General features: G+C 45.3%; 1 protein-coding gene across 5 annotated transcripts in view; it reads right to left on the bottom strand.

Moving 5' to 3' along the window:
* Positions 1-26,315, bottom strand: part of LOC141088006 (protein arginine N-methyltransferase 7-like) — a 235,930-nt gene that overhangs the window by 77,542 nt on the left and 132,073 nt on the right. For all 5 annotated transcript variants that reach the window (XM_073573838.1, XM_073573840.1, XM_073573839.1 and 2 more), the window contains one exon: positions 23,275-23,402. In XM_073573838.1, coding sequence (XP_073429939.1) covers positions 23,275-23,402 — 128 coding nt within the window. The remainder of the gene's footprint in view (positions 1-23,274; positions 23,403-26,315) is intronic.

Here is a 26,315-nt window from a genome sequence, read left to right as displayed (position 1 = left end):
GGTGTTTATTTGTCAATTCTACCTTCAGACTGTCATATACTAGGTGGCTTACTTTGTGTGAAAATAATGGTGTTTTTATGGTGCGTGTAAGGCCACTGCCCTTTCTGTATACTCTGTGTCACAGCACCGAGCGTATACCCTGTGCCACAACACTGAGTGTATATATCCTGCATCGCAGCACCAAGTGCGTCACAGCACCAAGCGTATGCCCTGTGTAACTAGGAAGCTTTGAATGGATATGCACATAAGTTGTAAAAGCTAGATCTTAAACCTCTGTCACTCCAGCTCTATCCCCGGCCCAGAATCATCTCATCCTGCTTGACTGGCAGCCTCTCTGCTGCGTCAATTTAAGTAAAGGAGCCATCAGTCAAATAGGATGAGGCGGCTCTGGGTGGGGAATAGAGCTGGAGTGACAGAGGCGCTGATTTTTCAGTAATGGAGGAACGGATTGGCCATGTAAAGGTATTTCTAGACTTGGCTTGAAAAGAGTTACATAACCATATAAATAGTTTGGGGGTAAAATCCTGCTGACAGATTCCCTTCAAGCAGTTTTTTTTTTTTTGAGCGGATCTGTTCAAAATGCACCTGAAACACCACTTCAAAACGGCCTGAAAGGCTCTTCCTATTCATTCCAACTGTAAAACTACTTTGCTGTTCACATGTCCAGTCTTTTTGAAAAAAAAAAAAAAAAAACTACTGGTGGAAACAAAGAAAATGCACATCACTTCTTTGAGATTCAAGCTAGGCCCTGTCTAATCACAAGGATTCAAAAATACGCTTCTGGAAAAAACTCTCCAAAGTTCCAAAAAGACTCCATAACAATGAGCATTTCCTGAAGCAGTTTCCACTAGAAAATTAGTCATTTTTTTACCACCTCATTAAATCTCTGTGTGCACACAGCTTTAGACACAGAACTCGCTCAGTGCCTGTGTTTAAAGTGAAGGCCCCGCGTTTGTAGATCATTAATAAATCAATGTAATGTAGCATAACATGCTGTTATAACCAAGTTTTGATTGCATTTGAAACATATCTTGTGTGTTATAGGAGTTTAAAAAAGGCACTGGGGGCTGACATCTTGCTTTCACAGTAGCAGCAGGACACTTTCAGTGTCATAATACGACACCCAATGGTCATAGGAGATTACAGACTGACGCTAACCCTATCTATATATATATATAATTGCCTTAAATTGTCCGTCATCCACTTCCATCTGGATGTCCCCGAATCCCACAATCCACCGCGCCGCATCGGAATTGCGCCGACCGCCATATTGGAATACCCAAGTGATGGGTATTCCAATATGGCACCCGCTGGTGGTACCAGGCCCTTCCACAGTACCACCAGCGGGACACCGCCGGGACCCCCGCCGCCTGCCCACCCACCTCCGTCACAGCCGGCAGGAAAGACCGCGACTTGCGGCCTGTGCTGGAGATGGGGTGCGGGTGTCCTCTGGTGGCGCCGCAACCCATCTCCAGCACAGGCCACAAGCCGCGGTCTTTCCTGCCGACTGGCCGCCGCCAGGACCCCTCCGCCACTGGACCCGCCGCCGATGAACCCCCCTGCCGCCGCTGGACCCGCCGCTGCTGGCCACGCCGACGGACCCCCCCCACCATGTACATACGTACACACACACACACACACACACACACACACACGTACGTACACACACATGTACACATACACATGTACGTACACACATACACACACACACGTACTCACATACACACACACTCACATACACACACACGTACACACACGTACTCACATACACACACATACACACACACGTACTCACATACACACACACGTACTCACATACACACACATGTACTCACATACACACACACACACGTACTCACATACACACACATATATTCACATCTCCAGCACAGGCCGCAAACCACCCTCTTTCCTGCCGGCTGTGACTGCATGGATGTGGGTGGGCAGGCAGCCCACAAGTACTCACATACACACTATGGTGCAGTGACCGCTGTGTCCGCTAGGGGGCGCTGTGTGGGTGTCACAGGACAGCAGTATAAGCATTTCCATTACCCTGATAGGTGTAGGATACTGAAAGATCTTAATGATCAGCAGAGGTACTGCTGGATAGTACGTTCCGTTACAATGTGTCAGGGAAGCCTGTGTGTGGTCATAGTCATGTGATCACCTGTGGGTGTGGTTATGGACCATATAAGGTACCTGAGGTCTGGTCACAAGGGGTGAATGCAGGGACCCGATTGGTCCAGAGAGGAAGGTCCCGCTGACATAGGGCTTCCTGCCTGACAGCACAGGTGGACGCTGTGTGTAATGGCGATGTGTGCCTGTTAGTTCCCTGGAGGGAATAAACGTGCATCATGGTGAAACAGCACGAGGCAACCCTGACGTGGGTAAGATAACTTGGTGGCTAGAAAGCCTGCGCATTGAACAGTGCATAATTTGTGTGATGCAAGGATAACAGAGCTGAACTCTGTAATGGACGCAATGCTGACTGTATGCTGTTTTCTGTTGCTGTGACGGTTTATGAAGCTGAAATAAACCGCATGGATTATACTGCTTTATGAAAACCCGTGCTGGATGTGACTTATTCGCTGCCAAGCGAGTGTCCCCCAACCTTGAATGACAGCGTTACCTCACAAATGGTGGAGAATTGCTAAGGGCAATATAGTAGCCTTGTTGCTGGGGGCAACGGAAAAGGACTGCCAAAAAAAAAAAAAAGAAAAAAAACTTTGTTGCTAAGGGCTGCGGTTCCAACAGCACATGTTGCAGTGCTGGCAACGCTGAGCCAGGAGGGCTGACTGTTGTGAAAGCCGTATACTGACAGCAGCTCAGTGAAAGAGACTGGTGATTGCTAGGGTGCCTCTGCGGATAAGAGGTACCCGAGGACCTGTGTGGCCGACACAGGTAACGACAGGTGTTCGTTGTTGTACTGACCTGGATCAGTGAGCAAGGTCCTGGAGGGTCAGTGTTGGGAGGTTCTGGGAGAGGAATCGGATCCCTGGAACACGTGATATGACCTTGGACCTGGTGAGGCCGGTGTGTTGGGAGACCCTGGGAGGAGGGTCGGCTCCCTGAATAGCACCCGGTGTGCCCTGTGGGTTGGATGGTCTCAGGTGGAGACGGTACATCCTGAATAGCGCACAGACAAGATACGTGAGTTTTTGGAGTTTTTCGTGCATGTGTTTTTCTTTTTTCCTCTGCAAAACCTCAAGGTGCTTGCTGTGGCTCAGTGGGGTCACGAAGGTCTCGCAGCACAGGGACCTGGTGTTTTTCCTTTTTTTGGATCTCCTCTTCCAGCATTGGTAGCAGACGCTGTCTGTCTACACCATCCTGCTGCAGCTTTATTGCATTTGATTAAGCGGATACAGTAGTTGTGGCTTTACACAACTATTAAGGGTGAGTACCCTGTATTATTTCTTTATACCCATTATACCTGCACTGGTAAGGCCCTATGGGCGCGCTTTTGTGGTTTCTTTTATCTTCGAGGGTGACAAGCGGCTTCCGGTAACCCGGCGGGGTTACGAAGGAGACAAGCGGCTTCCGGTGGATCGGCGGGTCCACGAAGATGGCGCAGCACGAGCTTCAGTGACACCAGCAGCTGTGTGTGAACAGCAGCCGGTGGTGCCGGTGATCGGTGACAGCAGGAGCTGTGGTGGTGCCAACAAAGACTTGTGTGGTATCGTAAGAGACACAAACTGTGTGGTGTGAACTGTGGTCTGAGAAGACCGGTATAACAGACATGGGGAGATCCCGAAAGGGGGTGGAGTCCCAAAAGGGGGCGGTAACCCAAAAGGGGTGGAGTCCCAAATTGGCACGGTAACCCAAAAAGGGGTGGAGTCCCAGGAGGGGGCGGCAACCCAAAGTGGGGTGGTGGTCCAGAAAAGGGCCAAGTTTGAAGAAATGACAGCACTAGATGACTCAGTGGGTATGTCTGGAGTACCGCAGTGTGTGTGTATGACTTGGTCAGAATGTGGGATATCCTTTCCGGATAGTGACGATGGGCCGCAGGTGTGTACCGTGATGCTGCATCGGCTAGGAGTCCCTGGTAGGCTGGACTCAAGGAGTCAGGTGACTGACAGGAACTCCGCTCGTTTTTTCTCTGACCGAGAAAAACGTCAGAGTTCGCTGCGTCCACGGGGTCGTTGTGAATTATAAAGTGGACAGAGTCCCGATTGAGATGACAAAGGGGGAGTGCCAAGGTGGTAGTATGCCACCAAACTTAGTGCATACCTTTGAGAGGCGCCGGGACTTTGTCATATTTAAAGATGTGGGGCAGGACGATAGAGACGTTTCTACTGTAGGGCTAGCAGACACTGAGACACTGACGCCTCCTAACGTGGACAGCCTAGACGTAAGGGCGACCGGAGAAAGAATTGCCTCAGACGAATTTACTGACCTGACGTCACCTGAAGCGTACCACAGTGTGAATGAAAATGGTGTGGTAAACAAAAAGAGCGGAGCTGACACACGGATAGAGTGTGTCTTGGGGGTTCACCGTACGGTGTGGTGTGACTGTGACGTGTTATTGCCAGTAGCTACCACTAGGACAGAATCTAATGCTGTGCTGACTGAAACTCTTGACAGGACTGGTGGTAACCTGATCGAGAAGATAGCGGGAATAGAAACACAGTCAGAGGGTAACCGGGGGTTCACTCGACTGATAGGACTGACTCAGAGGTACCCTTTGACGATATAATTAAAGAATTAGTGGTGCGACACGTGCTGGCCAAAAGAGAACAAGATCAGGAGATACAACTAATAAAAGAGACAGTGGAAGAACATGTCAAACAAGAGAGAATCTTGAGACAATTGGCCGAGCACAAGGTGGAGGGGCTCGAGAAAGAAGTCTTGGAGCTCAGAGGTCACCTGTCCACCTGGCAAAGTGTGAACAAGAGCCTTAAGGAAGAGATGGAGGAACTCAGAGGAGTAGTAGAACGTCTTCTGCGGGAGAAGAGCTTGGACGGAGATGTGCAATGGCTGGGTCCGAGTGATAAGACGGAACTGCCGGTACCTATCTTGGCAAAGGCTCACGAGGAGATAAAATCTCCTGAAGTTGGTGAGCAAAGAGCCGAAGAAGACAGTCACCCGGTCGGGTCAACTGTAGTGAGGGAAGTGTCCGTGGTAAAGCCAGAGTCTTCTGTCCAGGAAGAGAGCAAGACCACGACCTTCAAATCTGTGATCGAAGTACCTGAAGACATGCAAGAAGCCTGTGCGGAGGAAGGTGTACATGAGGCTTTCAAAGAGGCGGTCAAAGCGTGTGAGGTGCACTGGGCACCTGAGACTCGGCAGTTGGTGATAGTATCAGCCAGGGAAGATACATCAAACCGAGTAGCTGTCCTGAAAGAGATGAATTTGCAGTGTCTACGTGTCAAACAATTGGTTAGGCAGAGTAACATGAAGGCTGCTCGACGCCTAGAGATAGCAAGAGAGGCTATGGATCGGTTGGGTTTGAGGAAAGATGTGGTTCTGGTACCCAAAGCTCTGATTGGGAGAATCATTGGAAGGTAATGCAAGACCGTGTGAATATCTCCGGTGTGGTGAGGGTGAGGATCCCTCCTGATGATGAAGACCAGGTATCCAGGGAAGTGGATAGGATTTCCATCATGGTGGTTGGCTCCGTGGAAAGCCTGAGAGACTTTCGGATGCTCGTGGAGTATCGAGTGGAGTACCTGCAAGAAATTGAGCAGTTGAGGCTGGACCGTCAGCTTCTTCAGGAGGCGTAACACGCGTAGGGGCGGCAGGCAGTGGCAGCATTCTGGGCACCTAAAGTAAGTGAGTCTCAGCACCTTCATGCAGTGAAAACTGTCCATGATATTTACGTTTTTTTGTATACTATATAACAGCTAGCTAGCACTTGCTCTGATGGTAACAATAGCAGGCTTAACCCTGCAAGAAGTTGTTTGGATTTACCCTTAGATCAATATCAGCGGGCTAATACCTGCTGCTATGTGTAGTATCTACTTATGCAAATGTGACTAGGGGGCGGCAGACAGCGGCAGCATTCTGGGCACTTAAAGTAAGTGAGTCTCAGCACCTTCATGCAGTAAAAACTGTCCATGACGTTTACTTTTTTTCTGTATACTATATAACAGCTAGCTAGCCCTTGCTCTGTTGGTAACAATAGCGGGATTATCCCTGCTGGTAGCTGTTTGGACAATCTTTACCCTTAGATCAATAGCAGCGGGCTAATACCTGCTACTATGTGCACCATCTACCTATGCAAATGTGACTAGCAGAGCACCCGGTAGATTAATCCAATTAACGGGGCGACAGGGAGCGGCAGCACTTTTGTCACTCCTTGTAAGTGAATCTCAGCACCTTTGGATTACTCAAGGTTGCTGGATTTCTTCATATAGTGAAAACTGTTTATGACATTTACGTCTTTATGTATACTATATAATAACGGGCTGACCCTTGCTCTGATGGTTGCAGTGGCGGGCTAATCCCTGCTGGTAGCTGCTGATATAATTTTCACTTTTAGATTAATAGCAGTGGGTCAATTCCTGCTACTATTTGTACCATCTAAACTAAATTATGCAAATGCGATTAGCGCAGCACCTTGAAAATTAATTCAATTAACGGGTGTGATGTATTACTATGCACTGTGTGTGATTAAAATTCCTCAATATTGACTGTATACATTGAGTTATTTATTTAGGTGTGAGTTTGTGTCTATTATGCTTATCACTGCCTGCATTAGCAACGATGCTCTGTTTTTAATTTTTGTGTAATAAAATTTACTAATTTTGCTAAAACTCTTTGGATCCCTAATTCTTGCTTAATTGTTCAGACAGGGAAATCTATTGATATATATTGTGTTTTGAGTTGTGCTATTACGTGTTTCCCATTAGTAGGGGATATTCTTGCATTTAATGGAGGACTAAATAAGCCTGAAGCATGAAAAGGGGAAAAGTAACTGCCCCAGAGCAGACCCCAAAAGAATAGATAGCCCCCACACATGTATTGACGGTGAAACAAGATGAAGGCACAAACACAGGCAGGAAAATAGGCTGAGCAAACGATGGGGCCCAAACTAACTAGAGAGGAAAGGAAAGATACTGTCTGAAACCTGCAAAAAACCCTACAAAATAATGTCCAACACTTCTGATAGCAAAATTAACCCTGAAGTCACTAGACTTCTCCCACTATATCAGCACTCTGAAATATTCTGAGACAGAGCAAAAAGAGATCAAACTAGTAAGGGATAAAAAGCAAATTGGCAAAATACTGATAAATAAGAGTGGAAATTCAGCACAGCCCCCAGCAGGGGCTGGCTGACCACACAAAAAACTGAATAGACCAACAAAATCAAGTGTGAACATTAGCAGAAAAAACTAGCTTTAGATGACTGGAAGAGAGCTGAAAACCAAGAGCTGACAAGCCAGAAGGAATCACCAGCAACTGAATAGGGCGTTGGCTGTCTTAAATCCAATCTGAGACTCCTGAGATCCAATCATCATCCTCATTCTCAAGTGGCAGATCTCCACCGATCAAATCAGCCTCACTACCTCCTGTTACCACCAGAGGGAGTCTGGAAGGAGAACTCACAACTGGTGAACCAGAGAATGAACTCATAACAGTACCCCCCACTTGAGGAGGGGCCACCAGGGCGATCAGGATGGGCGAACCAATCTATTGGCATGAATATTGGAGGCAGAGACCCAAGAATTATCTTCCTGACCGTAACCCTTCCATTTGACCAAATACTGGAGTCTTCGTCTAACCAAACGAGAATCCAATATTTTCTCTACCTCATATTCCACATTGCCTTCAACCAACACAGGGTCAGGAGGTGCTGCCATAGGAACCACTGGCTCAACAAACCTCTTCAACAGAGATTTGTGAAATACATTATGGATCTTGAACGTAACTGGAAGAGCCAATCGAAACAAAACAGGATTAAGAATTTTCAAAATCTTATAAAGGACCAATAATATGCAAATTGCCTCTTCAGAAAGAAAGAGGACTTTTACTCTACAGCGCCACCTATTGGTAGTAGCGATCCTACAAGTCACAATCAACCCTTTAACGAGTCTTGTAGTATGACTTAGGATACAAGCCAAATCAGAATCTCAATTTGCAGACACGGTGTTTCGAGCTGTTGGCTCTCGTCAGTGCAAAGTATGAGATCTGATTTGGCAAGGTGAGAGGCTCTGGACTAGGGTCTAAGAAGTAAGGTTTCTCCTTGCGGAGAGTGACATGCCAGCTGTGGCTTGTCAAGGTAAGGAGACTAATTCGCCGTGCAATGCTCCTCTGGGAAAATAATATGCAAATTGCCTCTTCAGAAAGAAAGAGGACTTTTACTCTACAGCGCCACCTATTGGTAGTAGCGATCCTACAAGTCACAATCAACCCTTTAACGAGTCTTGTAGTATGACTTAGGATACAAGCCAAATCAGAATCTCAATTTGCAGACACGGTGTTTCGAGCTGTTGGCTCTCGTCAGTGCAAAGTATGAGATCTGATTTGGCAAGGTGAGAGGCTCTGGACTAGGGTCTAAGAAGTAAGGTTTCTCCTTGCGGAGAGTGACATGCCAGCTGTGGCTTGTCAAGGTAAGGAGACTAATTCGCCGTGCAATGCTCCTCTGGGAAAATAATATGCAAATTGCCTCTTCAGAAAGAAAGAGGACTTTTACTCTACAGCGCCACCTATTGGTAGTAGCGATCCTACAAGTCACAATCAACCCTTTAACGAGTCTTGTAGTATGACTTAGGATACAAGCCAAATCAGAATCTCAATTTGCAGACACGGTGTTTCGAGCTGTTGGCTCTCGTCAGTGCAAAGTATGAGATCTGATTTGGCAAGGTGAGAGGCTCTGGACTAGGGTCTAAGAAGTAAGGTTTCTCCTTGCGGAGAGTGACATGCCAGCTGTGGCTTGTCAAGGTAAGGAGACTAATTCGCCGTGCAATGCTCCTCTGGGAAAATAATATGCAAATTGCCTCTTCAGAAAGAAAGAGGACTTTTACTCTACAGCGCCACCTATTGGTAGTAGCGATCCTACAAGTCACAATCAACCCTTTAACGAGTCTTGTAGTATGACTTAGGATACAAGCCAAATCAGAATCTCAATTTGCAGACACGGTGTTTCGAGCTGTTGGCTCTCGTCAGTGCAAAGTATGAGATCTGATTTGGCAAGGTGAGAGGCTCTGGACTAGGGTCTAAGAAGTAAGGTTTCTCCTTGCGGAGAGTGACATGCCAGCTGTGGCTTGTCAAGGTAAGGAGACTAATTCGCCGTGCAATGCTCCTCTGGGAAAATAATATGCAAATTGCCTCTTCAGAAAGAAAGAGGACTTTTACTCTACAGCGCCACCTATTGGTAGTAGCGATCCTACAAGTCACAATCAACCCTTTAACGAGTCTTGTAGTATGACTTAGGATACAAGCCAAATCAGAATCTCAATTTGCAGACACGGTGTTTCGAGCTGTTGGCTCTCGTCAGTGCAAAGTATGAGATCTGATTTGGCAAGGTGAGAGGCTCTGGACTAGGGTCTAAGAAGTAAGGTTTCTCCTTGCGGAGAGTGACATGCCAGCTGTGGCTTGTCAAGGTAAGGAGACTAATTCGCCGTGCAATGCTCCTCTGGGAAAATAATATGCAAATTGCCTCTTCAGAAAGAAAGAGGACTTTTACTCTACAGCGCCACCTATTGGTAGTAGCGATCCTACAAGTCACAATCAACCCTTTAACGAGTCTTGTAGTATGACTTAGGATACAAGCCAAATCAGAATCTCAAATTGTCTGCAAATTGAGATTCTGATTTGGCTTGTATCCTAAGTCATACTACAAGACTCGTTAAAGGGTTGATTGTGACTTGTAGGATCGCTACTACCAATAGGTGGCGCTGTAGAGTAAAAGTCCTCTTTCTTTCTGAAGAGGCAATTTGCATATTATTTTCCCAGAGGAGCATTGCACGGCGAATTAGTCTCCTTACCTTGACAAGCCACAGCTGGCATGTCACTCTCCGCAAGGAGAAACCTTACTTCTTAGACCCTAGTCCAGAGCCTCTCACCTTGCCAAATCAGATCTCATACTTTGCACTGACGAGAGCCAACAGCTCGAAACACCGTGTCTGCAAATTGAGATTCTGATTTGGCTTGTATCCTAAGTCATACTACAAGACTCGTTAAAGGGTTGATTGTGACTTGTAGGATCGCTACTACCAATAGGTGGCGCTGTAGAGTAAAAGTCCTCTTTCTTTCTGAAGAGGCAATTTGCATATTATTTTCCCAGAGGAGCATTGCACGGCGAATTAGTCTCCTTACCTTGACAAGCCACAGCTGGCATGTCACTCTCCGCAAGGAGAAACCTTACTTCTTAGACCCTAGTCCAGAGCCTCTCACCTTGCCAAATCAGATCTCATACTTTGCACTGACGAGAGCCAACAGCTCGAAACACCGTGTCTGCAAATTGAGATTCTGATTTGGCTTGTATCCTAAGTCATACTACAAGACTCGTTAAAGGGTTGATTGTGACTTGTAGGATCGCTACTACCAATAGGTGGCGCTGTAGAGTAAAAGTCCTCTTTCTTTCTGAAGAGGCAATTTGCATATTATTTTCCCAGAGGAGCATTGCACGGCGAATTAGTCTCCTTACCTTGACAAGCCACAGCTGGCATGTCACTCTCCGCAAGGAGAAACCTTACTTCTTAGACCCTAGTCCAGAGCCTCTCACCTTGCCAAATCAGATCTCATACTTTGCACTGACGAGAGCCAACAGCTCGAAACACCGTGTCTGCAAATTGAGATTCTGATTTGGCTTGTATCCTAAGTCATACTACAAGACTCGTTAAAGGGTTGATTGTGACTTGTAGGATCGCTACTACCAATAGGTGGCGCTGTAGAGTAAAAGTCCTCTTTCTTTCTGAAGAGGCAATTTGCATATTATTTTCCCAGAGGAGCATTGCACGGCGAATTAGTCTCCTTACCTTGACAAGCCACAGCTGGCATGTCACTCTCCGCAAGGAGAAACCTTACTTCTTAGACCCTAGTCCAGAGCCTCTCACCTTGCCAAATCAGATCTCATACTTTGCACTGACGAGAGCCAACAGCTCGAAACACCGTGTCTGCAAATTGAGATTCTGATTTGGCTTGTATCCTAAGTCATACTACAAGACTCGTTAAAGGGTTGATTGTGACTTGTAGGATCGCTACTACCAATAGGTGGCGCTGTAGAGTAAAAGTCCTCTTTCTTTCTGAAGAGGCAATTTGCATATTATTTTCCCAGAGGAGCATTGCACGGCGAATTAGTCTCCTTACCTTGACAAGCCACAGCTGGCATGTCACTCTCCGCAAGGAGAAACCTTACTTCTTATAAAGGACCAATAAATCTTGGCTTAAATTTAGGAGATGCAACCTTCATAGGAATATTCTCAGACGACAACCAAACCATATCACCCACTTTAAACCGGGGACCAAAGGTCCTATGCCGGTTGGAAAATCGCTGTGCCTTTTCCTGAGAGAGTGTCAACTTATCCACCACTTGGTCCCATATCTGCTGCATTCTCTTAACCACAGTGTCCACACCTGGGCAGGACGAAGATTCCACTTGCCCTGAAGAGAATCGAGGATGAAACCCAAAATTACAGAAAAAGGGTGACATCAAAGTGGCAGAACTAGCTCTATTGTTCAGTGCGAATTCGGCCAAGGGCAAAAATGAGACCCAATCATCCTGATCAGCAGATATAAAACATCTCAAATTAGACTCCAAGGTCCGGTTTGTTCCCTCAGTCTATCCATTGGTCTGGGGATGAAACGCCGAGGAGAAGGATAACTGAATTCCCAGATTGGAACAAAAGGCTTTCCAGAATCTGGAAACAAACTGGACTCCTCTGTCGGACACATTGTTCTCAGGAATCCCATTTCTCTCAGAAAGGAAATGTAACATCAACTGTTATTCACTGTCCTATTAAGGGAATAGAAGAATCCAGGATATCTATAAACAGAAAGATAGTGAGGAAACACTTAGCTAACCTAAATGAATTCAAGTCTCCAGGTCCAGATGAATTACACCCCAGAGTACTGAAGGAGATAGCAGAAGAAATTTTTGAACCCCTCTCCATAATCTTTGAAAATTCTTGGAGAACAGGAGAAGTGCCAGAAGACTGGAGAAGAGCAAATGTTGTTCCTATCTTCAAAAAGGGGAAGAAGGTGGACCCAGGCAACTATAGGCCGGTGAGTCTGACTTCTATACCAGGAAAGATCTTTGAACAAATTATTAAACAACATGTATGTCAATACCTGGATAAGAATGAAGTGATTAAACAGAGTCAGCATGGGTTTGTAACTAATAAGTCATGTCAGACTAATTTAATTTCCTTCTATGACGGTATTACTGATTGGGTGGATCAAGGAAATGCTGTAGATATAGTATATCTTGACTTCAGCAAAGCATTTGACAAAGTCTCTCATACAATCCTTATTGAAAAAATGACTAAGTATGGAATGGACAAGGCAACTGTTAGGTGGATTCATAACTGGCTTAGTGATCGGACCCAAAGAGTGGTCGTAAATGGCTGCACATCCAGTTGGAAGAATGTCTCAAGTGGGGTACCACAGGGCTCTGTCCTGGGCCCTGTATTGTTCAACATCTTTATCAACGATTTAGATGAAGGAATTGAGGGTAAACTGATTAAATTTGCTGATGACACAAAGCTAGGAGGGATAGCTAATACTAGAGAAGAGAGAGAGAGGATTCATAAAGATTTAAATAAACTGGAGAAGTGGGCAGCAACTAACAGAATGGTTTTTAACAGGGAGAAATGCAAAGTACTACATCTGGGCAATAAAAATGAAAAAAGCATATATAGAATGGGAGGAATAGGGCTAAGTGACAGCACATGTGAAAAAGACTTGGGTATACTAATAGATCACAGACTGAATATGAGTCAACAGTGTGATGCAGCAGCAAAAAAGGCAAATGCAATTCTAGGATGTATTAACAGAAGCATACAGTCTAGATCACGTGAAGTAATTATTTCCCTCTACTCCTCTTTGGTCAGACCTCATCTGGAATATTGTGTCCAATTTTGGGCACCACATTTTAAAAAAGACATCAACAAACTGGAGCAAGTTCAGAAAAGAGCGACCAGAATGGTGACCGGTCTGCAAACCCTGTCTTATGAGGAAAGGTTGCAGGATTTGGGAATGTTTAGTTTGCAAAAGAGAAGACTGAGAGGAGACTTAATAGCTGTCTACAAATATCTAAAGGGCTGTCACATTGTAGAAGGATCAACTTTATTCTCATTTGCACAAGGAAAGACTAGAAGCAATGGGATGAAGCTGAATGGGAGGAGACACAGATTAGATATTAGAAAAAACTTTTTGACAGTTAGAGTGATCAATGAGTGGAACAGGCTGCCACGAGAAGTGGTGAGTTCTCCTTCAATGGAAGTCTTCAAACAGAGGCTGGACAGACATCTAACTGGGATGATTTAGCGAATCCTGCTTTGAGCAGGGGGTTGGACCAGATGGCCCAGGAGGTCCCTTCCAACTCTACCATTCTATGATTCTATGATTCTATGTAACCGAACCAACTGTTGTAAAAACAAGGGCACCAACTTAGCGGAAGATGGCAACTTTGGGAGTGGTACAAGATGGACCATCTTTGAAAATCTATCACAAATCACCCAGATAACAGTCATTCTCTGAGAGACAGGAAGATCAGAAATAAAATCCATTGAGATATGGGTCCATGGCCTCTTGGGCACCGGCAAGGGCATCAGCAACCCACTAGAACGAGAACAGGGTTTAGACCGAGAACAAGTCCCACAGGACTGTACAAAACTCCTGACGTCACGAGATAAGGCAGGCCACCAAAAGGACCGACTCACCAAATCTCTGGTACCAAAAATACCTGGATGACCAGCCAATGCGGAGCAATGAATTTCAGACATCACTCTCTTTCTCCACTGGTCAGGAACATACAATTTTCCCATAGGGCAACGCTCAGGTTTATCCTCCTGAAATTCCTCCAGGGCGCATCTCAAATCGGGCGAAATGGCCGAAAGAACTACCCCCTCACCTAGGATGGTAGTAGGCTCGGCCACACTAAGAGAATCGGCAAAGAAACTCCTAGAAACATTCTTAGTGCCCGGAAGAAAAGAGACCACAAAATTAAAACGTGTGAAAAACAAAATTAACCCTGAAGTCACTAGACTTCTCCCACTATATCAGCACTCTGAAATATTCTGAGACAGAGCAAAAAGAGACCAAACTAGTAAGGGACAAAAAGCAAATTGGCAAATAAGAGTGGAAATTCAGCACAGCCCCCAGCAGGGGCTGGCTGACCACACAAAAAACTGAATGGACCAACAAAATCAAGTGTAAACATTAGCAGAAAAACTTAGCTTTAGGTGACTGGAACAGAGCTGAAAACCAAGAGCTGACAAGCCAGAAGGAATCACCAGCAACTGAATAGGGCGTCGGCTGTCTTAAATCCAATTTGAGACTCATGAGATCCAATCGTCATCCTCATTCTCAGGTGGCAGATCTCCACCGATCAAATGAGCCTCACTACCTCCTGTTACCACCAGAGGGAGTCTGGAAGGAGAACTCACAACTGGTGAACCAGAGAATGAACTCACAACAGGATTGCAGACCCCTAAACTGACAACACAACTAGAATTAGCAGTGTTGTTACCTACGATGCCCTAGACGCCTCAACACAGCCAAATAATTAATTAAGCCTAAAGAGAGAAAGGGGAAAGCTAAACTGCCCACGGAGTAGAAGCCCAAAGGAATAGATAGCCCCCGAACATATATTGCCGGTGAGACAAGATGAGGCACAAACACAGGCAGAAAATAGAGTAAGCAAATGATGGGGCCCAAACTGTCTAGATAGAATAGGACAGGAAAGGATACTGTCTGCAATCATGCAAAAAACCCTAAGAAAAACTCCAACACGTCTGATATGCAAAAATACTGAGGCCACACGACCTCTCCTCCACTAAATAAGAAGTCTGATGTAACTGGACGCAAACAAAAGATACTAATATAACAGGGGATTAGAAATACTGCAAATACTGACATAAGCTGTGGCAAATGAAACAGAGTCCATAACAGGTGCCAGCAGGGAACCAGGCTGGACTCACACCAGCAAGGCAGAAATCAAAGAAAAGCAAAAAATGGATCAAATGCAAAAGATTCAAGCAGACAAATAACTTATCTGAAAGATGCAGGACGAAGCAGGAAGCAAGCAGACTTCCAAAAAGCTCAGGAAGAAAACCAAATCGCCGGCAAGAAATCATCCTGCTCAGGTGATTGACTTCTGTCAGCCAGACCAGCTCCATTACCAGCAGCCAGCAACCACCAGAGGGAGCCCAAACTCAGAAGCCAGGTCAAAAGTGTTCACAACAGTACTCCCCCCTTGAGGAGGGGGTCACCGAACCCTCACTCACGTCACCAGGCCGATCAGGATGGGCCCGGTGAAAGGCGCAAACCAATCTCTCAGCATGAAGCAAAGACCCAAGAATTATCCTCCTGACCATAACCTTTCCACTTGACCAAGCATTGGAGTCCCCATCTAGCCAGACAAGAATCCAATACCTTCTCTACTTCATACTCCAGATTACCCTTAACCAATACAGGATCAGGGGGCGCAGCCATGGGAACTACTGGCTCCACAAACCTTTTCAACAAAGATTTATGAAAGACGCTGTGAATCTTGAGCGTTCCTGGAAGAGCCAAACGGAAAGAAACGGGATTAAGGACTGTCACTGAAAAAGACCTGGGTATATGGGTGGACGACAAACTCACATTTAGCGGCCAGTGTCAGGCAGCTGCTGCAAAGGCAAATAAAATAATGGGATGCATTAAAAGAGGCATAGATGCTTATGAGGAGAACATAATTTTACCTCTATATAAGTCACTAGTGCGACCACACTTAGAATACTGTGTACAGTTCTGGTCTCCGGTGTATAAGAAAGACATAGCTGAACTGGAGCGGGTGCAGAGAAGAGCGACCAAGGTTATTAGGGAACTGGGGGGTCTGCAATACCAAGACAGGTTATTACACTTGGGGTTATTTAGTTTGGAGAATCGAAGGCTTAGGGGTGATCTTATTACAATGTATAAATATATGCGGGGACAATACCAAGACCTTTCTAATGATCTTTTTACTCTTAGACCTGTGACGGGGACAAGGGGGCATCCTCTACGTCTGGAGGAAAGAAGGTTTAAGCATACTCACAGATGCGGATTCTTTACTGTAAGAGCAGTGAGACTATGGAACTCTCTGCCATATGATGTTGTAATGAATGATTCCCTACTAAAATTTAAGAAGGGACTGGATGCCTTTCTTGAAAGTATAATAATATTACAGGGTATATACACTAGTTTCCTTAATATTGCGTTGATCCAGGGAGCTAGTCTGATTGCCGTATGTGGAGTCGAGAAGGAATTTTTTTCCCCAATGTGAAGCTTACTGTTTGCCACATGGGTTTTTTTGGCCTTCCTCTGGATCAACATGTTAGGGCAAGTTAGGATAGGATATGGGTTGAACTAGATGGACTTAAAGTCTCCCTTCAACCTTAATAACTATGTTACTATGTTACTATGATTTCCAAAATCTTATAAGGTCCAATGAACCTTGGCTTAAATTTTGGAGACGCAACTTTCATAGGAATATTTTTTGAGGACAACCAAACCATTTCACCCACTTTAAACCAGGGACCAACAGTCCTATGCCAGTTGGCAAATCGTTGGGCCTTCTCCTGAGAGTGAGACAACTTATCCACTACTTGATCCCAAATCTGTTGCATTCTCTCTACCACAGAATCAACACCTGGACAGGCCGAAGCCTCCACCTGCCCTGAAGAAAACCAAGGATGAAACCCAAAATTGCAGAAAAAAGGAGACATCAAAGTGGCACAACTTGCCCTATTATTTAGAGCAAAATCAGCCAAGGGCAAAAAAGAGACACAGTCATCTTGATTAGCAGACACAAAACATCTCAAATAGGTTTCCAAGGTCTGGTTTGCTCTCTCAGTCTACCCATTGGTCTGAGGGTGAAACGCAGAGGAGAAGGACAACTGAATTCCCAGTTTAGCACAAAAACCTCTCCAAAATCTGGAAACAAACTGGACTCCTCTGTCAGACACAATGTTCTCCGGAAACCGTGCAAACGAACCGCCTGCTGTTAAAACAAGGGCACCAACTCAGAAAGGATGGCAACTTCGGCAGTGGTACAAGATGGACCATCTTGGAAAATCTATCACAGATCACCCAGATAACAGTCATTCTCTGAGAGACAGGGAGGTCGGAAATAAAATCCATTGATACATGGGTCCATGGCCTCCTGGGCACTGGCAGTGGCACTAACAATCCACTAGAATGAGAACAGGGTTTGGACTGAGAACAAGTCCCACAGGACTGCACAAAAATCCTGACATCACGAGATAAAGCAGGCCACCAAAAAGACCGACTCACCAAATCTCTGGTACCAAAAATACCAGGATGACCAGCTAACAGGAAGCAATGAATTTCAGACATTATTCTTCTCCGCCACTGGTCAGGGACATACAATTTCCCCATAGGGCATCGTTCTGGTTTTTCCTCCTGAAATTCCTCCAGGGCAAGTCTCAAATCAGGTGAAATAGCGGAAAGAACCACACCCTCTTTTAGAATGGTAGTAGGCTCAGTCACATCAAGAGAATCCGCAAAGAAACTCCTAGAGAGGGCATCCGCCTTAATATTCTTAGTGCCCGGAAGAAAGGAGACCACAAAATTAAAACGCGTGAAAAACAAGGCCCACCTAGCCTGTCTAGGATTCAGTCGCTTGGCTGATTCGAGATAGATCAAGTTCTTGTGGTCAGTTAGGACCACAACTTGATGTCTGGCCCCCTCCAACCAATGTCTCCACTCTTCAAACGCCAACTTCATAGCCAACAACTCCCGATTCTCCACTTCATAATTACGTTCAGATGGGGAAAATTTTCGAGAAAAGAAAGCACAAGGATTCATCTTAGAGGTTACCGGATCTCTTTGAGACAAAAGGGCTCCTGCACCAATCTCAGAAGAATCTATCTCCACTTCAAATGGGACAGAAACATCAGGTTGCCTTAGAACAGGAGGAGAAGTGAATCTCCGCTTAAGCTCCTGAAACACCGAGACTGCCTGTGGAGACCAATTCACCACATCAGCGCCCTTTTTGGTCAAATCCGTAGGTGGTTTAACAATACCAGAAAAATTACTTATGAATTTACGGTAGAAATTAGCAAAACCCAAAAATTTCTGGATAGCCTTCAAGGAAGTGGGCTGAAATCAATCATAAATGGCCTGGACCTTGACCGGGTCCATTTCAAAAGCGGACGGGGACAAAATGAATCCCAAAAACAAAATTTTTAGTACGCCAAAGAGACATTTCGATACCTTAACATACAGAGCATTTTCTCTCAAAATCTGGAATACAATCCGAACATGTAACACATGAGAATCCCAATCATTGGAAAAAATCAAAATATCGTCCAGTTAAACGATCAAAAACTTGTCCACAAAATCCCGGAAAATATCGTTCATGAAAGATTGGAAGACGGAAGGGGCATTAGTGAGCCCAAAAGGCATCACTAGGCACTCAAAATGCCCCTCAGGAGTATTAAACGCCGTCTTCCATTCATCACCGTGCTTGATGCAAATAACATTATACGCCACAAAGGTCAAGCTTGGTAAACCAACTAGCACCTTTCACTCTGGAGAATAAATAGGAAAACAGGGGTAACGGATGCTGATATTTAACAGTGATTGTAGTCAATACATGGCCTCAATGAGCCATCTTTCTTGGCCACAAAGAAAAAGCCGGCATCTAAAGGTGAGGAGGACGGTCTGATATGACCCTTCTCCAATGATTCTTTGATATAGGATCGCATAGCATCATGTTCAGGTACAGATAAATTGAGGAGCCGCCCCTTGGGAAATTTACAACCGGGCACTAACTCGATTGCGCAATCATAACTCCTATGAGGAGGCAAGGACGCAGACTTAAGGCCCCGTCACACACAGCGAGATCGCTAGCGAGATCGCTGATTTTGTGATGCATCAGCGACCGCACCCCCTGCCGGGTATCGCGGATCGTGCACGAATGTTCTGGGCCGTTTTTTGATCGTTAGTCTCTCGCTGGCCAGCATGCATCGCTGCGTGTGGCAGCGGGAGAGCAACGATCAGCGAGCTCCCAGCGATGTAAGCAGACGCTGGGAGCTGGTATCCAAGGTAAATATCGGGTAACTAAGCGCGCTCCGTCACTTAGTTACCTGCTGTATACCTTAGATACCTGCGTGCTTGCGCAGGTAGCTGATAACCAAGGTACACAGCGGGTAACTAAGTGACGGCGCGCGCTTAGATACCCGCTGTGTACCTTAGATACCAGCTCTAGGCGCCAGCACGCAGGTATCTAAGGTACACAGCGGGTAACTAAGCGACGCGCTCGATATTTACCTTGGATACCAGCGTCCTTGCTGGTCCTGATCACTGGTGTGTCTGCCTGTTTGGCAGCTCACAAGCGATCATGTAGCGATGCAACAGCGATCCTGACAAGGTCGTACCGTTGTCGGGATCGCTGGTGCATCGTTTAGTGTGACAGGGCCTTTACTCTCGCTAAACACATCAGAGAAATCAGCCAAATAGTCAGGGACATCATGAGACTGGGGAGAGTTAGAAAAAACAGGAGCGTCACTAAGAACACATTGACAACCCCAACTAACCACAGACACAGATTTCCAATCGAGAACAGGATTATGGGTCTGCAACCAAAGAAAACTCAGCACAATAATGTCATGTAAATTATGCAACACCAAAAATTTACAATTCTCTTGGTGGTCCGGGGCTACCCGCATTATCACCTGGGTCCAAAACTGGGGTTTATTCTCCACCAAAGGGGTAGCATCAATACCTCTTAAAGGAATAGGATTCCGCAGGGGTATCATGGGAAAACCACAACATTTGGCAAAGTCAAAATCCATCAGATTCAGGGCTGCTCCTGAAACAACAAAAGCCTTAGCAGAAAATGAAGATAAGGAGCAGATCAAGAAACCGACAAAAAGGAATTTAGGCTGTACATTGCCCAAAACAAATGAGTGAGCAAAACGTTTTCCCCACTTAGGGCAGACGGAAATAGTATGAGAGGCTTCCCCACAGAAGAAGCACAACTTATTACGCCTTCTAAATTATTGACGTTGAGCCCTAGAAAAAACCCTATCACACTGCATGGGCTCAGAAGTTTGTTCGAAAGGCAACACCGTCTCTCGCATAGTTTTACGTTCATGTAAATGTCTGTCAATTTGAATGGCTAATGACAGAGTCGATGAGACCAGAGGGGACAGGAAATCCCACCATAACATCTTTTACGGTATCTGCCAGACCTTTCCGAAAAAGAGCCGCTAGGGCATCATCGTTTCATTTAGTAAGGACTGCCCACTTTCAGAATTTCTGACAATATAACTCTGCCGCTTCCTGACCCTGGTTCAATGCCAATAAGGTTTTCTAAGCTTGATCAATAACATTAGGTTCATTATACAACAACCCCAGAGCCTGAAAAAAACGCATTCACATTAGCCAGAACAGGATCCCCAGGTGTCAGGAAAAAAGCCCAGTCCTGAGGGTCACCGCGCAACAGGGAGATGACAATTTTAACCTGCTGCACCGAGTTCCCCGAGGAATTAGGTTTCAAGGCAAAAAATAGTTTACAATTATTCTTAAAGTTCAAAAATTTAGACCGATCCCCAGAAAATAAATCAGGAATAGGGACTTTGGGTTCTACAGCAGACAACTGAGTGAGATAGGCAGAAATTCTCCGAACATCAGCAGCGAGCTGCTCAACACGATCAGACAATTGCTTAGCATCCATTAAAGACAAAATCCTCCTACGGCCCCCAGAGAAAAAGAACAAAATATACAAATAATACATATAAAATTCTGACACCTCGTTGTTTTTTTTTACTATTCTTTCCTTCTTTAGCGTACCCTAGAATCTACAGTTAGGCCGGTGATTCTGTTATGATTAGGTAACCGAGGAGGATAACAGGGGAATAGGCGAGGAAACCAGATAACCAGAGAGGTTGGTAACTTAGCGGATTGCAGACCCCTAAACTGACAACACAACTAGAATTAGCCATGGGACGTACCTACGATGCCCTAGACGCCTCAGCATAGCCAAACAATTAACTAAGCCTAAAGAGAGAAAGGGGGAAGCTAAACTGCCCACGGAGTAGAAGCCCAAAGGAATAGATAGCCCCCGAACATATATTGCCGGCGAGACAAGATGAGGCACAAACACAGGCAGAAAATAGAGTAAGCAAATGATGGGGCCCAAACTGTCTACATAGAATAGGACAGGAAAGGTTACTGTCTGCAATCACGCAAAAAACCCTAAGAAAAACTCCAACACGTCTGATATGCAAAAATACTGAGGCCACACGACCTCTCCCCCACTAAATCAGAACTCTGGTGTAACTGGACCCAAGCAAAAGATACTGATATAACAGGGGATTAGAAATACTGCAAAGTCTGACATAAGCTGTGGCAAATGAAACAGAGTCCAGCACAGGTCCCAGCAGGGAACCAGGCTGGACTCACGCCAGCAAGGCAGAATCATAGAAAAGCAAAAAATGGATCAAATGCAAAAGATTCAAGCAGACAAATAACTTATCTGAAAGATGCAGGATGAAGCAGGAGGCAAGCAGACTTCCAAAAAGCTCAGGAAGAAAATCAAATCACCGGCAAGAAATCATCCTGCTCATGTCTACCAGATCAGATCCATTACCAGCAGCAACGACCAGAGGGTACCCAAACTCGGAAGCCAGGTCAAAAGTGTTCACAACACACATGCACACACACACACGTACTCACACACTTCCCTCCCGATGCGATAGCATCGGGCACACCTATAGTCTATTATAATGGAGTTGTCACTGCTGTGAACTGGGCACGCCTCTGTGGGCTGCACAATTCACAGTAGTGGGAATGTTCTGCTGCCATTTTCATGGAGCCCTCGGATCTGCTAACATAAGCAGTACTGCTTCCAGCAGAACAGATTCTAGATTGACAGGACTGAAATGTGGGAGAAAAGCGAGGCAGAGTAGCAGCGACTGCAAAGACATCAAGGAGGAAGTGTACCATCAGCATTATAGGAGCAGTAACAGTGGGCCTGAGCTGTGATTCATCCCTCAGTAAGATAAGGAGCTGCAGTCTGCAGTGAATGGCCAGGCATTGTGGAGGGGGGTGAGAGGAGATACATGTAATCTGGGTGAGAGAGACATATGAAGACTGATGGGAGATTGACAGTAACTGCTGGTGATAGCAGATCACAGGGCATTCACCCACAAAATGGCGCTGACTTGTGATGCTACTCTTCATTCTGTCCTAGGGATACTAGAACACCCAAGATGGGAGGGAAATGGTGATGTCAGCAGTCACTGCCTCAATTTTCCAGCTAACAGTAAAGCTGGTAAGTCTTACTACAGCTGCTTGAGGTCTAAAACTGAAAATGCTCCCCTAGTGGTAATTATATATATTTGTAAAAAAAATATATAATATTTTTCTTATAGAAATGTTTGCAAACAATGCAAACATTGCATTAAAGGGAATCTGTTACCCTATTTTTCGCCTATCAGCTGCGGCGACCGCCCTCAGGGGCTTATCTACAGCATTTTGTAATGCTGTAGATAAGCCCCCAATGTACCCTGAAAGAGAAGAAAAAAGAGTTAGATTATACTCACGCAGGGGCGGTCCGGGTCCGGAGGGAGTCGCGGTCCGGTCCAGCACCTCCCATCTTGCAGCGATGACGTCCTCTTCATTCCTGCCCGTCACGGCTCCGGCGCAGGGGCACTGCTCTGCCCTGTTGAGGGCAGAGCAGATTACTGCCAGAAGAGGTCCAGCGCCTGCACACTGCAGAGCAATGCGCCTGCTCCGGAGCCGCGATGGGCAGGAATGAAGAGGACGTCATCGCTGCAAGATGGGAGGCGTCAGGCTGGACCGGGACTCCCTCCGCACCCCGACCGCCCCTGGGTGAGTATAAGCTAACTAATTTTTCTTCTCTTTCAGGTTACATCGGGGGCTTATCTGGTGACAGATTCCCTTTAATACATTTTAATTACTATTTTAAGATTAATTTCACAAAAAAACAAACTACAAGAAAACTGGTGGCACCTTCCCTTTAATAAAATTATTTTTCCAACCAAATAGCTGCTCTTTTTATTTGCATATAAAATAGGATGCAATTTATTTAGTATTAGGAAAAGTTGCATGCAAGTTTATCATTTCTCTAGTCAGCTTTGCAGACTTTGCTGCCATTACCTTGGATTTCTCAAGTCGTACCACACGCAGTAGTCATCTTGGTGAGCAATGAGACAAGTCTCCCCACCCTGAGTCACCTCTTTTTCCTCTGGCAGAAAGTATATACACTGCATCCAGTGGTCTCTCCACTAAAAGAAGTTGGAAAAAAAAATGAAAAATTAAGGGTGAGGCAGCAAAAGCATGTCTGAAAGATAAATGCTCAGAATACAAGAATATCACAAACGTAACACTGCTAAGGAAAATGTGCACTTGTTGTACCATGTGGTCAATTTCTCTTGCACAGACTTGGGAGACATGGGAGTTTTCTCAACACACTTAAAGGATACTTGTCATTGGGATTTACCTCTGGAAGGTATTAGGAGCATTTTAAAATGGACTCTAACCTCTAGCAGCAGTAAAGCACCGAAGTGAGGTGTTATCTCCCCTGATCCAGGGCTGGCTCTCCACTGCTGCCCTCATCTGTGGTTTGGCTGCTGCACTGAGCTCAGCAGCATGTGCTTTCTACGTTAGCAGAGCCATGGAGCTCAGCGATTGTCTGAAGCAATGATGCTTGACAACGTGACATGACTGCTGCAGCCAAAACACAAAATTCGGACAAGTTAGGCAGCTGGCGCTGGATCAGGGCAGGGTGAGTACTCTGGAGCTTTGTTATTTTACAGGCAATTGGGGTCCACTTTACTGACAATGGAAAACCCCTGTAAGGATCTACAGAACAAGATGGGGGATGTCACAACCTGACCTGATAATAATAAAGTAACTTGGCACTCAACTGAATGATCCTTTAAAGATGAAGCTTTATTTTATTTTTATGCAGTCTCAGAGACGTTTCGGCCTACAACCGGCCTTCGTCAGTCTGCTGTAGTTAATACAATACAGATACAAGAAGAAAAAAGTCATAACAAGCCTCATGATTAATACAGTAATATCCAATAAATATTTACAATAATTGTGTCCAGACGTGCAGTCTAATGCATCAGAAAAATACATTGATAAATCTAATATTATACGGTAATAATGCATCAGGAGGACCAGGTGAGAGGGGAGAGAGACAAAAGGATAAACAGACAAGGAATAACCTACCCGACTGCTATTAGAATATAGAAGAAAGACTGGTATGGACTCCTATAATAAATAGAATGAGGTGGTTCAATAACACCATCTCTTCCCCGTTGAAGGCAACGGGGAAGAGGATTCGCAGGGGCAGAGGAAAGAAGAGATCCCGACTTGAACAGAGTGACTTGATCCCAGGTACAAGTCAGTTGGTGATAAATATCTCCTCTAGAGTCTAAAGCATAGCTGAACATTGTTTATTACAGAAGGTCTTATCCTTCTGCCCTTCATATAAACTTGATACATTTAAGATGGACATGGAGCTACAAAGGTTCTACCGCTCGCTTAGATTAAGGCTGAGTGCAGACGGAGTTTTTAGCCCTGCGGATTTTTCCGTGCAGAATGGAAGAAATCCGCAGGTCAAATGACCTGCATTTTTCCTGCGGTTTCCTTGCGGTTGACAAGTGACATAATGCGGATTTTGTACCGCGGAAAAATCCGCAGCGTCTGCACAGCGGTTTTTTTTTTTCATTGATTTTAAGGCTACTGTACATCACAATGCGGATATGCAACGTTTCTGCGCGGTAAAATCTGCTGCGGATCCGCTGCAAATCTGCATCGTGTGCACACAGCCTAAGGCTATGTGCCCACGTAGCGTTTTTTAAACGCTCAGGAAACGGGTTCTCCTTCCCAGTCTTTTGTCTGCTGCCAGTTTAGGTTTACGCTTTGAGTTCGTACATCCCTCCACATGGGTCACACGCCCTAGAGACATTTATTGACTTTGTCAACACAGCATTCAATAAACTGCGGCAGGACATAAATAATAATAAACTCCATTATCCCTCTAACCTAGACTCTACCGTCTTCCAGGCCTTACAAACTTTACAATCCGATAGTAGTATAATAATCAAACCCGCTGACAAGGGCGGGGCCACTGTGGTAATGAATAGATCGGATTATATGAGGGAAGTTTATCGCCAGCTTAATGATCTTACAGTCTATACTAAATTGGAGAAAGACCCTGTACAAGACACGAGGGATCTAATTAAGGAAGTCCTGACTGAATTTTACCAACGTAAGATTATTGACACAAAAACAGTGGAATTCCTCACAAATGCACATCCTATTACCCCAGTTTTTTATGTCTTACCGAAGGTCCACAAAAATTTGGAGAATCCACCTGGACGCCCCATAGTGGCATCCACCGACTCCATTTTGTCCCCATTGTCCATTTTCATTGAGAAGGTTCTCACCCCTTTGATTAAGGATACACCTTCCTTTCTCTTGGACACAGGTGACTTTCTCAAGAAGATTGGTGAATTGGGTTCGATACTATCTGGAGCGATACTGGTCTCTTTTGATGTCAAGGACCTTTATACCTCCATCCCACACGACAAGGGCATGCACTGTGTTCGTACCTTACTTACTCGAGCCAATACACAGAGATATTGTCGACTTAAAAGAATCTTAAGTAGACGCAGAATTAACACGTAATTATTTCATGTTTGAGGAGAATTTTTATCTACAAACCAGGGGTACTGCCATGGGATCGAACATGGCACCTCCTTACGCCAACAGTTATATGGTCATATTTGAGGAAGAAGTGGTTTACATGGATGTACTTTTTCAATCATATTGTTCCATGTGGAAACGATATATTGATGATGTGTTCTGTATTTGGACAGGTCCCCCTGAGACTTTGAACACAATTTTCAATAGCCTGAATACAGCTTGGACAGGCCCTTCCTTCACGATCACCAGCAGCGAGCTACAGGTTAGCTTTCTGGATACGATGATCATGATGGAGGATCAGGGCATTTTGAGCTCTGATCTCTATACTAAGGCCACTGATCGCAATAGTCTTCTTCACTATTCGAGTTTACATCCCCCTGCAATAAAGAAGGCCATCCCAAAGTCTCAATTCAAAAGGGTTCAGAGGATAGTCTCAGACCCTGAGAAACGCGAACTCCGATTACAACAAATGTGTTCTA

This window comes from Dendrobates tinctorius, unplaced genomic scaffold (assembly GCF_039654945.1).
Source record: "Dendrobates tinctorius isolate UK_male_01 unplaced genomic scaffold, ASM3965494v1 ptg000037l, whole genome shotgun sequence".
Lineage (NCBI taxonomy): Eukaryota > Metazoa > Chordata > Amphibia > Anura > Dendrobatidae > Dendrobates > Dendrobates tinctorius.
The sequence above is the reverse complement of the archived record's forward strand: the minus strand, read 5'-3'. Positions and strand labels throughout refer to the sequence as shown.